Source organism: Cervus elaphus, chromosome 1, assembly GCF_910594005.1.
Source record: "Cervus elaphus chromosome 1, mCerEla1.1, whole genome shotgun sequence".
NCBI lineage: Eukaryota > Metazoa > Chordata > Mammalia > Artiodactyla > Cervidae > Cervus > Cervus elaphus.
In genome coordinates, this window is record NC_057815.1 from 93,431,913 (window position 1) to 93,444,774 (window position 12,862).

The following is a 12,862-nucleotide window of genomic DNA, read 5'->3' on the forward strand; positions in this document are numbered from 1 at the left end:
TTGACTATATGGACCTTTGTATCAGTAAAGTAATGTCTCTGCTTTTTAATATGCTGTCTAGGTTGGTCATAACTTTTCTTCCAAGGAGCAAGAGTCTTTTAATTTCATGGCTGCAGTCACCATGTGCAGTGATTTTGGAGCCCAAGAAAATAAAGTTTGTCACTGTTTCCATTGTTTCCCCATCTATTTGCATGAAGTGATGGGACTGTATGCCATGATCTTTGTTGTTTGACTGTTGAGTTTAAAGCCATCTTTTTCACTCTCCTCTTTCACTTTCATCAAGAGGCTCTTTAGTTCTTCTTCACTTTCTGCCATAAGGGTGATGTCACCTGCATATCTGAGGTTATTGCTATTTCTCCTGGCAATCTTGATTCCAGCTTGTGCTTCATCCAGCCGGGCATTTTTCACGATGTACTCTGCATACAAGTTAAATAAGCAAGGTGACAATATAGAGCCTTGAAGTTCCCCTTTCTAAATTTGAAACCAGCCCATTGTTCCATGTCCAGTTCCAACTGTTGCTTCTTGACCTGCATACAGATTTCTCAGGAGACAGAATTTTCCACAGCCTGTTGTGAGCTACACAGTCTAAGACTTTAGTGTAGTCAATGAAGCAAAAGTAGATGTTTTTCTGGAATCTCTTGCTTTTTCCATGACCCAGCAAAGGTTGGCAATTTGACCTCTGGTTCCCCTGCTTTACTAAATTCAGCTTGAACATCTGGAAGTCCTCGGTTCATGTACTGTTGAAGCCTCACTTGGAGAATTTTGAGCATTACTTTGCTAGAGTGTGAGATGTTATACTCATTAAGTAGTTTATATTTTACATTATACATATAGATGGTATCATACTGTATCTATCTTTGTCTGTCTGACTCATTTCACTTAGTGTAATACCCTTCAAGTGCATCCATGTTATTGCAAATGGCAAGATTTCATTATTTTTTGTGGCAGAATAGCATTCCATTAAATATGTATATCACTTTATCTTCATCTATTTAACTGTTGATGGACACAAACTGATTCCATACATCAGCTATCATAGATAATGCTGCTATGAACATTGGGTGAATGTACCTATTGAATAAGCATTCATTTTTTTCAGACATATTACTAGGAGTGTAGTTTCTGGGTCATATGGTAGTTCTAGTTTTAGTTTTTTGTGAAACCTCCATGATGTTTTCCATAGTGGCTGTACCAGTTTTCAAGGGTTTGCTTTTCTACACATCCTTGCCAAAATTTGTTATTTGTTTTCCTCTTAATAATAGCCATTTTGGCAAGTTTGAGACAGTATCTCACTGTGGTTTAATTTGCCAAAAAAAAATTTGAGACAGGGCATAGCTGAATGTATCATTCTCCCAGGATAAAACTACAGTAATCAAAACAGTATGTTATGGGCACACAAACAGACTCAGACATGAGTGAAATGAAATAGAGACACCAGATATAAACCCACACACTTATGGTTTGTTAATCTATGACAAAGTTGGTAAGAACATACAAGGTTCAAAAGACAGCCTCTTCAATAATGGTATTGGGAAAGTTGAACAGCTATATGCAAAAGAGGATGAAATTAAAACATTCTCTAGCATCATATAAAAATGTAAATTTGAAATGGATTAACAATCTAAATGTAAGACTGGAAGCCATAAAACTCCTACAGGAAAGTATTGGCAGAACACTCTATGATAAAAAATTGTAGCAATAATTTTGGATTTGTCTCTTAAACCAAAGAAAATAAAATGAGGAAATGGTACCCAATTAAATTTAAAATGTTTGCACAGCAATGGAAACTATCAACTAAGTGAATAAACAACATGAATGGGGGGAAATATTTGCTAATAACATGACTGATAGGTTAATATCAAGAAGATGTAAACAGCTCATACAATTCAATCTTAAAAAAAAATTAATAATATATTTTTTTCATAGAAGAAATACAGTTGGTCAACAGGCACTTGCAAAGATATCAAACATTGTTAATAATCGGAAGTGCAGATTATACCCTCTTTTTAAAAGACACTTTTTTGTGTGTATTGAATTCTTGTTTGGCATTTTTTTTTCATTTAAGGTTTTGAGTATATTATACCACATGGTTCTGCTAAGCTTCTAACACCAGAAGAGGTCATTTAAGGCCCTAGATAGTAGCAGAGTTGTTTCGGGGTGACCTACTTCCTTTTAAATAAATAAAATTATCTTTATTTTTTCTGTTTTTTACCTTCTATCCCCACATTTCCCTGGTGATGTTGCTCAGTGTGAAGCACCTAGAGCTCCAAACCCTTGTCGGTATTTGATGAATGAACATGAGGCAATTAACTTGCTGCCTTTATAAGCTAAAGAGACAAATAAGTTGTTTATTACATATGAGGTGTTTATGACTGGCATAGTGGGGAACATACTTTCTATGATGCCAATAACCTATGTCATTGTTTCTTAAGATACCGTCCCCCCTTAAATGCAGACAGGAGCACTTTTTTTTCATTGCCCTGTGAAGAGACTACTATTAAAAATGATGATCCAAATGGACAGTAATTCTGAGTGTTTTCTAATAGGCAAGTGAAGAATAGTTTCCATGTTTTACTCAGAGAGGCATCATTACAAAATAATCTAGCATACTTTTCTGATATATTTTCCATACTTACTTTGAACGCACTGTTCCTTAGTGGTATAGTCCGTAATAAGTAAGGGCAGAACTGGCTCCTTATCTGGAAACTTGGCTTCCTTTTTCCAACTGTTGAACATCTTTAGAGCCTGGTTTACAATCCTGGGCTCCAAAGTTTCAGTCTGGGTCAAAGGTCAAGGCATACCTTGGTCATCCAGAATAGTATATCAAAGAGTTATTGAATCTCACACAGAAAAGTATGAAGAGGATCAGTGTTAATATCTAACGAGTCTCAGGCACTGTTGAATATAACTAATTGAATATGATGTTGCTATACAAATGATAATAAATGTGGGAAAAAATCATTTCATGCAACGATGTTCAGCAAGTCCACAAATAGAATGCAATATACAATTCAAGTAGTAAACAAATGACTAACACGCTGTTGTGCTCTGTAAAAAGAAATGTTATGTGCCTCTTAAAATAATGCTCTATGAAGTTCTGAAATAATTTGTGACAATGAGTATACTATGATGGAAAAGTAAATAATAGATAAAACAGTAATTTTCATTAAAAATATGTAAGTCTTTAAGGATGAAGAAGTTACTGAAAGAAAATAATAAAAATCCACTTTTTTTTTCAAAAAGGAAACAAAATTACCAAAAACTGGCTATTACTATTGGATAGCATTTACTTACGACTGATTTACATTGTTGTATAGCAAAAATCAACACAATCTTGTAAAGCGATTATCCAATTAAAATTTTTTAAAAAATTCCCCAGCATATTATTGTGTATTTTTCCAACATTTAATATATAAAAATGATTATACGTGGGAACCTAGTACTTATCAAATGATTTAACAATTTTTTTTACACCAGAAATTTTCCTCAGGCTGCCTCCTTAACAATTCTCAGTCCCTTACCCCTTATATTAAATCAATGTTTTGTTTTATTTTTCCAACATAGATAGTTTTGCCTGTTCTATGGTTCAATACATTTGAAATCATAAGGAAATATTTTTTCTTTTAATGTTTTTTTATTTTTTTTCATTTATTTTTATTAGATGGAGGCTAATTACTTTACAATATTGTAGTGGTTTTTGCCATACATTGACATGAATCAGCCATGGATCCACATGTGTTCCCCATCCCGAGCCCCCCTCCCACCTCCCTCCCCATCCCATCCCTCTGGGTCTTCCCAGTGCACCAGCCCTGAGCACTTGTCTCATGCATCCAACAAGACTTCAACTGAACAAAATATTTTTGCAATTAATCAGTGATGTGTGTATCAGTAACTCATTGCTTTTTATGGCTGAGAAAGATTTAATTTTATGTTTTTATTACAACTTACCTTTCTCTTTGGGGCTTCCCAGGTGGCTCAGACAGTAAAGCGTCTGCCTGCAACGGGGGAGACGCAGGTTCGATCTCTGGGTTGGGACGATTCCCTGGAGAAGGAAATGACAACCCACTCCAGCACTCTTGCCTGGAAAATTCCATGGATGGAGGAGCCTTGAAGGCTACATACAGTCCATGGGGTCACAATGAGTCAGACATGACTGAGTGACCTCACTTTCTTTCTTTCTATCCTTCTCTTTTATTAATATATATTTGGATTATTGCAGTCTCTTGTCTATTATCTACCAAGCAATTGTGAACATAATAGTACAAAGCTTTGGAAAACATACTATCTCTCCAGGATATTTGGCTAAAAATAAAATTGTTGGAATATATGCTAGGTGTATGTTTACTTTATGCTAACCATCTAGAACATTATCCAAAGTGAATGTGCCATTTTGCACTCCCATCAAAAACTAAAACTGAATTCATAGCAGACATTTTCTGACCACACACTGCTACTCACCTGGTTCAAACTATCATAGTCTCTTTTCTAGATTATTATGGCATCCACCACAACATCCTTGTGTCTATTCTTAATGCTCAAAAGGCATTCAGAGTTATCTTGTCAAGTGATGCCATACCATGCCACTAAACAAGAGGCAGTGTGTTCATTAATGATATCTGTGTAGCTTCCTAGGGTAAGCTGAAGAGGACTTGTGGGCATTAATATGTAGCTTCATAAAATATGCACATATAGAATAAATTAAATAAAAATTCAAATAAAATATTTTAAATATTGTAAAGAGAAGTTGAGCTTGCTGCTGGCTACTTAGTTACTAAACTGTGCCCGACTCTCTGTGACCCCATGGACTGTGGCCCACCAGGCTCCTCTGTCCATGGGATTTCCCAGGTGAGAACACTGGAGTGGGTTGCCTTCTGCAGGGGATCTTCCCCACCAAGGGATTGAACCCGTGTCTCCTGCTTGGCAGATGGATTCTTTACCACTGAACCACGTGGGTAAATAAACTTTTAAACAGGCTACTTTTAGAAAAGCTTTAAGTTCACAGAAAAGTGTGCAATAAATACTGACAGTTCACAAATACCCACTCTGTATCCCTCTCAATTTCCCAGTTTTCTGACATCTTGCATTTGTGTGGTATATTTGCTAAAACTGATGACCAAAATTGATACATGCTTAATAAAGGACATAATTTTCCATTTTGTTATATAGTTTTATGAGTTTTGACACAGCGCATTGTATCATTTATCCACCATCACAATATTAAACATAATTATTTCCCTTCCCTAAAATTGGTCTGTGCTCTAATATTCATGCCATTACTTCTCTTTTGGATTCCTATAAACCACTATATATTTCTGCTTCCAAAGTGTATTCCTTTTCAAGAAAGGAAATTCATAATTCACATATATGGTATAAATAATTCTTTCTCAAGTCTAAATAATTTTTGGTTTGTCCCATGTATTGATAAAATCTACTAATATTTTGAAATTCACTAATATATGCTTTTGAACTGCAGTGGTGGAGAAGACTCTTGAAAGTCCCTTGGACTGCAAGGAGATCCAACCAGTCCATCCTAAAGGAAATCAGTCCTGAATATTCATTGGAAGGACTAATGCTGAAGCTGAAACTCCAATACCCTGGCCACCTGATGCAAAGAGCTGACTTATTTGAAAAGACCCTGAGGCTAGGAAAGATTGAGGGCAGGAGGAGAAGGGGACGATAGATGAGATGGTTAGATGGCATCACTGACTCAGTGCTCAGTTCAACAGAATCTTGTGTACTTCTTGGTAGAAGCATTTCTCTCTTTGTAACTAAAGCCTCTAAGCAAACAGAACATAAGTTAATAGGAACAGGAAGCACAAATTTTGCTAATAGTTAACTGCAGTGAGTAGTATGGATTGTTACTTCCATTTTCAACCTTTGTGATTTGGGAAACAAGGAGTTTCATGTTTTTTGCCCATTCAAGCAAGTGTGTATATATACCTCTTCCTCAAATTTTCTTGTCACCAATCTTGCAACTATACCCCTCATCCCCACAAGCCTCTGACCATTCAAACAAATCATTGACCAAAACTATGAATGAGTATATGTTGTACATTTGTACATTTCTCCTTCCAAGTAAAGTAATCAACTAGATGCACCCCTTGAAATGCACCCATTTTGACGGTTTCCCTTCACTACTGAGCTTCAGGCATTTTCAGGATGAGGTTGCCTTTCTGCAGCTTCCAATCTTGGAGATCATTGCAGAACTATCCCTGTAGAAGTCTGAAGTCTTACATTCCTCAGTCAGTTGACCCCATGAATCCATAGTGCAGGCAGGGGGAGAAAAGGAAATGCAGTGGGAGCGGGGACCATGAGCATTTTTGCCACTTCTCTCTGGAACTTTGCCTTCAGGTCCTACTTGGGCAGATCATGTATATATCACTTCATTTGCTGATGGAGTACTTCTGTGCACACTCCACTTTATGACTTTGATGGATTAGATGATACCAAGTGCATGGCAGAAACTTAGGTTGCATAGTGACTTGGTGGCCCATGATGAAGCATTCAGTTTCCTTTAAGAACCACTAGCAGGCTACGAGCTTTTTCATCAAAAGGAGAGTGGTTATCTTTCGAGGATGGCAAGTATTTTTTCCCCAAATCCTAAGTGTCTCACTGAAATTCACATATGGAGGGCAGACGTTTCCAACATTCTTATCTGCCACTGACACATCAAGCACCATAGATCTACTGGATCATTTGTCCTAAGTAGAACAGAAGCTTATGCGATGGCCCAAATTGTGCAGAATCTTTTCTATTTTCAGCACCCACTTCAAGCTATCAGCTTTTTGAATAATTTATAAATCAGTCAGATTAATACTCCAAAATGAAAGATATGTTGACTCCCAAATCCAATGAGGCCCTAGGGACACTATGCATCATCTTTGGTTATAGGAGAAGCCAGATAGAACAAATGATCCTTCAGAATCTTAAAAGGGATAGCTTGATATGCCCTATGCTACTGGGCCCCTAGAAATTTCACTGAGTTTGAGTCTCCTAATTTTAGCTGAACTTGTATTGCCCTGTAAGACAGGAAATATTTTACCAAACCTCTAAAGCAATTTCTATCGAGTTCTACCCCAAGGCCACAGTAGCAGAGCCCAGAACTGAGGTCATCTCCGAAGCTGGCTGAGCCCCATTGTAACTGTTGCTGAAAGCCCCCCTGATCATCACCAGCAGGCTTCCTGACCTCAGATTAGGCAAAAATGCCCACCCCAATAGTCACCCTGTAGCACCCAAACCAATCACCTAATGCCAACTTTTCAGCAGGAATTTGCTTTGCCTGGAGGCTGTAAAAATTGGCTACTAACCCATGAAAGCTCTCGACTTTCCCTAGTCTGTCAGGAGATTGGCTCACTACATGTGCAGTGCCTACCTTATTTCTGCTTCATGCTCTTAATAAATTCACTCCCTTTTGAAATAATCTGTGTCTAGAAATTATTTTCCAACCTGTGTCCTGATTACCTCAACAGTTACTACTTCTTAATCAGTAGGTCCAATCAGCATGATGTCATCAGTACAATGAACCAATGTGATACCTTGTAGAATATGACACCCAAGATCCCTATAAACTATATCATAACACAATTCTGGTGAGAGCTGATGCATTCCTGATGTAGGACCATGGAGGTTTACTGCTGGCCTTTCAAGCTGAAATCTAAATGCTTCTGGTAGTTCTTATTGACAGAGACATAAAAGCAGAAGCTTAGCTACATACTAGGTACCAGCAGTTCTGATAATTTAACCTTGGGATGAACCTGCATCTGATACAAAAGCTGGTTAACCTTAGAATTATCCACTCACTCTCCAAGATCCATCTGTCTTCGGCAACTGGCAAAATGAGAGAGTTGAAATTGTATGTTGTGGGAATCACCACCCTTGCATCTTCCAAGGTTTGACATTGGCAATAATCTCTACAATCCCTCCAGAGATGTGATTCAGCTTTGGTTTACTGTTTTCCTAGGTAGGACAGTAGCAGTGTCTTACACTGGCTTTTCCTGACATAATGTCTCTTACTTAATAGGTCAGCCAAACCTTTCTGCCAGTTGCTAAGAATATCTATTCCAATTATGCATTCTGGAGTTGAGGAAATAACCATGGCATGGGTTCCATGATCACTGGGCCCACTGTAAACAGACCTGAGCTAAAATTCCATTGATCACCAGACCTCCATATACTCTTACTCTGATTGAGGGACTACAGTATTGCTTTGGATCTCTTGGAACAGGTTTCAGGTCAAAGCCAGTGTTCTGAAAGATCTGATTATTTGCTTTTCCACAGTGCATAGTTAATCTGATAAAAGATTGGAGGTCCAAATCTGAGGGAAAGATACATTATAAAATTTTAGCAAGGTACCAAATTCCTTCTTCAAGGGTATTGAATCCCCCATTTTGTTCATAGCATTCTGAATCTGAAAACTGGCTCAAGTCAAGTCTGGGAATTGATTTTGATGACATGAATTTCTCTTTTAATGACTTGAGCTAGATATTTGTTTATGTAATCTAGAACTTTTCTGCTGACACAGTTCAACTGAGAACTGAGAAAGGGTCCTCTCTATTTCACTCTAGGACCACCATGATCAGCTGGACAACACTATAAGTCCTCCTCTGCTGATTATTCTGATTGTCATTTTGACTCTATCTTTTGCTTTGCTTCAGAATTTCCTTTAAAGAATTCAAGATGTAGTCCACAGGTTGGTAGCAAACACCAGTTTATCAAGTATTTAAGCTGGTACCATTCAAGGATCAAAGTGAAAAGAAAGAAGTGAATTTGAAATAGCACGTAGTAAATGAATCGCAACAGTCAGGGGTAAAGCACCTTCATCTGGCTCTTAGCAGCTGTTAAGTCCAGTAATCAGCACGCCTGAGTCCCAGAGAGACCGCCATCCATGCATCCATGCATGGAAGCGACCTCACCATAAGTCTGGGAGCCCACCATTTTATATTTTACAAAGTTCTTTGTTCACAAAAGGATTCGAGGAGTTTGTGCACGAGAGAAGTGGAAAACAACCTGGTCCCCCCAATTGGCCAGATCAAAGGAGGAAAACAGGGTATTCCCCAAACCCTTACTGTTCCTTATCTTTATCTACTCTTCAAGTTTTCCCCCTTTCTTGGTTAATGTTTTCATGATGTTCCCATTTTTCACTGTGTTTTAAGGACATAAGTTGTTTAAGTACAAGTAATGTTTAAATACACAAGTTGTCTGGGGACAAGCGATGAACACAGTACATCAGGTCACCATCTGGTGCATGCATCATCAAAACGGTAACCGAATGGGCAGTAACACTGAATTATTAACAATAGCACTACATTCTACTGCCCATTACAGTAACTAAGCCTACCTTGCCGTTGGGGTTGAGTGCCACTACTTGGCTCCTGTTCCCCAAGATCAAATCACTCGTAACACATTCAAATTTGTAAACCAGAAACCAGAGGGCTGGCATATAGAAAGAGCCATCTCAGAGCTTCTCAAGGATGCCAAACTACCCCCTTCAAATTTACTTTCACAGTTGTGATGACAGCTTTGTGCTCTGTACCTTCCCAGGGAGGTTGAGTGGATCTTCAATAACGAATTTGCTTATGTTACAGTCTATTTCTGTTGATTAACCAGGAATGAATTAATCCTCTGTATTAAACCAAAGCAGTTTGAGTATTTCTAAGCTGTTCACTGTGGGTTACCATTTGACTCATATCTTAGACACCAAAAGAAAAACCTGTGAAAGCCTTTCTTACCTCCTCCAGTTGCTACATTAAATGCAGGATCTCTGCTTAGTGGAGGCTTCCCTGGTGGCTAAGTCAGCAAAGAATCTGCCTGCAATTCAAGAGATGGTCTGCAGTGCAGAAGACCTGGGTTCCATCCCTGAGAGGGGAAGGTGCCCTGAAGAAGGAAATGGCAACCCACTCCAGTATTCTTGCCTGGGAAATCCCACTGACAGAGGAGCCTACTGGTCTACAGTTCATGGGGTCGCAAATAGTTGGACACAACTTAGCGACTAAACTGTCACCACTGCTTAGTGAGTCCATAGCAGTAAATCAGGCTGATCAAAGTTAGTGACTTTCTACTTTTATCCATTCCCAAATACATTTCCTGGATTTATGATGCAAATTATTAGAGCCTTTCTTACTTGCTCCAGCTGTAATATTGAATATAAATCCTGGCGTGCAATGCTACATGCTGCTGTATATTTTATGTGAGTTTTTCATCTTCCCTTATATTTACAGATTTATTCAGTATCTGCTGGGAGAGATTGAAGGTGAGAGGAGAAGGGGATGACAGAGGATGAGATGGTTGGATGGCATCAGCGACTCAATGGACATGAGTTTGAGCAAACTCCGGGAGTTGGTGGTGGACAGGGAGGCCTGGCGTGCTGCAGTCCATGGGGTCGCAAAGAGTCGGACATGACTGAGAGACTGAACTGAACTGATTCAGCATTTATCATAAACCAGATGTTGTGCTACTTGCAGAAACTATTGTTAGCAAGTAGGTAAGTATTACAGAGAGTATGACATTTAATTTATTTAATAAAGCAAAATTTCTGTCTGACATTAAACTATACTTTTACTTGAATCATCACTCTTTTTGATGGATTATCAGGATAAGATCATGACATAAGCAAAGCAAAATGATTCTGAAAGCAACAAGAAAATTTGGAAATATGGTGTAATATAACTTACGTACCCCTTAGAGGTTAAATGGCCTATTAGTTTGAACCCCTAAACTAGTTATATACCATATATAAAGTTATATATATGTATATATGTGTGTGTGTTTCAGCACAGTGCCTGTCTCAAAAAATGGAAGCAATAAAGTAGTCATGTGTCCTTTCTGTTATCATTGCCTGGCAACACAGCTCAGCAGCTGAGAACATAATCTGAGAGGTCAGCTAAATACAGCTAAATAATCTTCAATATTTCTGTTTGGGAACTTTCCTCTTTCTGCTTGCTTTCCCACCTGTAAAATGAGGGTAGTAGCAATGTCAACTTCATTGGATTGTTACAGAGATTACTGCTAAATATGAGGGTTTTTTTTTTTTTTACTTTATTTTGTTTTATTAGAATGAGTTTATTGATCCACACACACACCGATGAAACTAGAAACTCTAAGTCCCAACCTGGTAGAATGTCCCAAACATGCAAAAGTAGTCCCCTGCTAAGTTTTTCCTGACTTTTCTTGTACCCATTTCTTCTCCCCCCTGCAGAATCTATGATGTATACTGGCTATTTATTTTCCTTTTATCTCATAGGTACTCTGCTGGAAGCATCAGCAATGTCCGTTTGGCCTTTGCATTAGTAGAATCAACGCTGGGCTTCCTGTACATTTTATCTATCCATCACCTGAAATCACTTTTCTATTACACAAATTCCTAATGGCATTTTTCATCTGGGCATTTCTTAAGGTATAGATTAAAGGATTTAACATGGGAGTTATCATGGTGTAAAACACAGTAACTGCTTTATCAATCGGAAGAGTAGTTGCTGGTCTCAGGTACACGAAGATGCAGGGCACAAGGAATATGATGACGGCTGTGATGTGGGAGACACAGGTGGAGCGGGCCTTGCGCCTCACCTCCCAACTGTGTGTCCTTAGGGAGCATGCGATGACCACATAGGAGCCCAACAAGAGGAGGAAGTTTAACAGACAGAGGAAGCCGCTGTTGGCCGCAACAAAGAGCCCTAGAGTGTGGGTGTCCGTGCAGGCGAGGTTCAGCACAGGGGTCAGGTCACGCAGAAAGTGGTCTATGACGTCAGGGCCGCAGGAGGGTAACCGGAAGATGAAGAGGATCTGAATGGCGGCATGAAGAACGCGTCCCGCCCACACCACTCCAATCAGCAGCCAGCACAACCGCCGGTTCATCATGGTTGTGTAGTGCAACGGCTTGCAGATGGCCACGTAGCGGTCATAGGCCATCACAGTGAGCAGGATGACGTCAGCACCTCCAAATAAATGTTCCCCAAAGATCTGAGTCATGCATTCACTGAAAGGGCTGGTTTTTGTTTCATGGAGGGAATCTACAATCAATTTTGGGTTACTGACAGAGGAGTAACAAGCATCAATAAAAGAGAGATGAGCCAGGAAAAAGTACATTGGGGACCCCGATAATGGGCTGACTGTGATGGTGACCAAGGTGAGCACATTCCCTACCATAGAGACAATGTAGATGACCAGAAACACAGCAAATATGACTTTCTGCAGCTTTGGATTCTGTGTCAGTCCCAGTAGAATAAATTCTGTCACATTATTCCTATTCTCCATGTATATTATATTATGGTTAATTACATAACCTGAAAAAAATACATTGTATTAGCTCAATCTTGAATTCATTATCCTTTCCATGTAATAAATGCCAAATTCTATTGAGTTGTGAATTCTGAAGAGTATTTTTTTTCTTTTGATAAAGGAAGAAAATATTTCTGATCTCTTGAAGTTAACTCAAATCCTCTCCTAGGATGTGTTTATAGTTGGAGACATGAGGAACCCCATGCACACACAGCAGTAGACCATCTGTGCACATTTGATCATTTGAGCTGACCCAGAGCCTAATGTGAATCATCAGGTCTTAAACATAGCAGTAGCAAAGCTGCCCAGGAGGTTCAGTGAGAAAGAATTTGCCAGACGATGCAAGAAAAATAGGAGAAGCAGCTTCGATCCCTGGGTTAGGAAGATTCCCTGGAAAAGTGAATGACAACCCACTCCATTTCTTGCTTGGAAAATCCCAGGGACAGAGCAGTCCAATGGTCTACATTCCATGGGGTCATAAAGAGTCAGACATGACTGAGTAAGCATGTAGTAGTAGCTAAGCCCAAGAGGTTGAAAATGGATGTAAAAGTTATGAATGGCTGATGGATTTTCTTGCTACTCTGAGGAA

The 12,862-nt window shown here is 38.9% G+C and overlaps 1 protein-coding gene across 1 annotated transcript; it reads right to left on the reverse strand.

Annotated features, from left to right (window-relative positions):
• Positions 1-11,319: 11,319 nt before the first annotated feature.
• On the reverse strand, positions 11,320-12,252 carry LOC122702996 (olfactory receptor 4C46-like). Its single transcript, XM_043917065.1, has one exon. The coding sequence runs from the start codon at positions 12,247-12,249 to the stop codon at positions 11,320-11,322; it is 930 nt and encodes a 309-aa protein (XP_043773000.1). The 5' UTR covers positions 12,250-12,252.
• Positions 12,253-12,862: the final 610 nt, after the last annotated feature.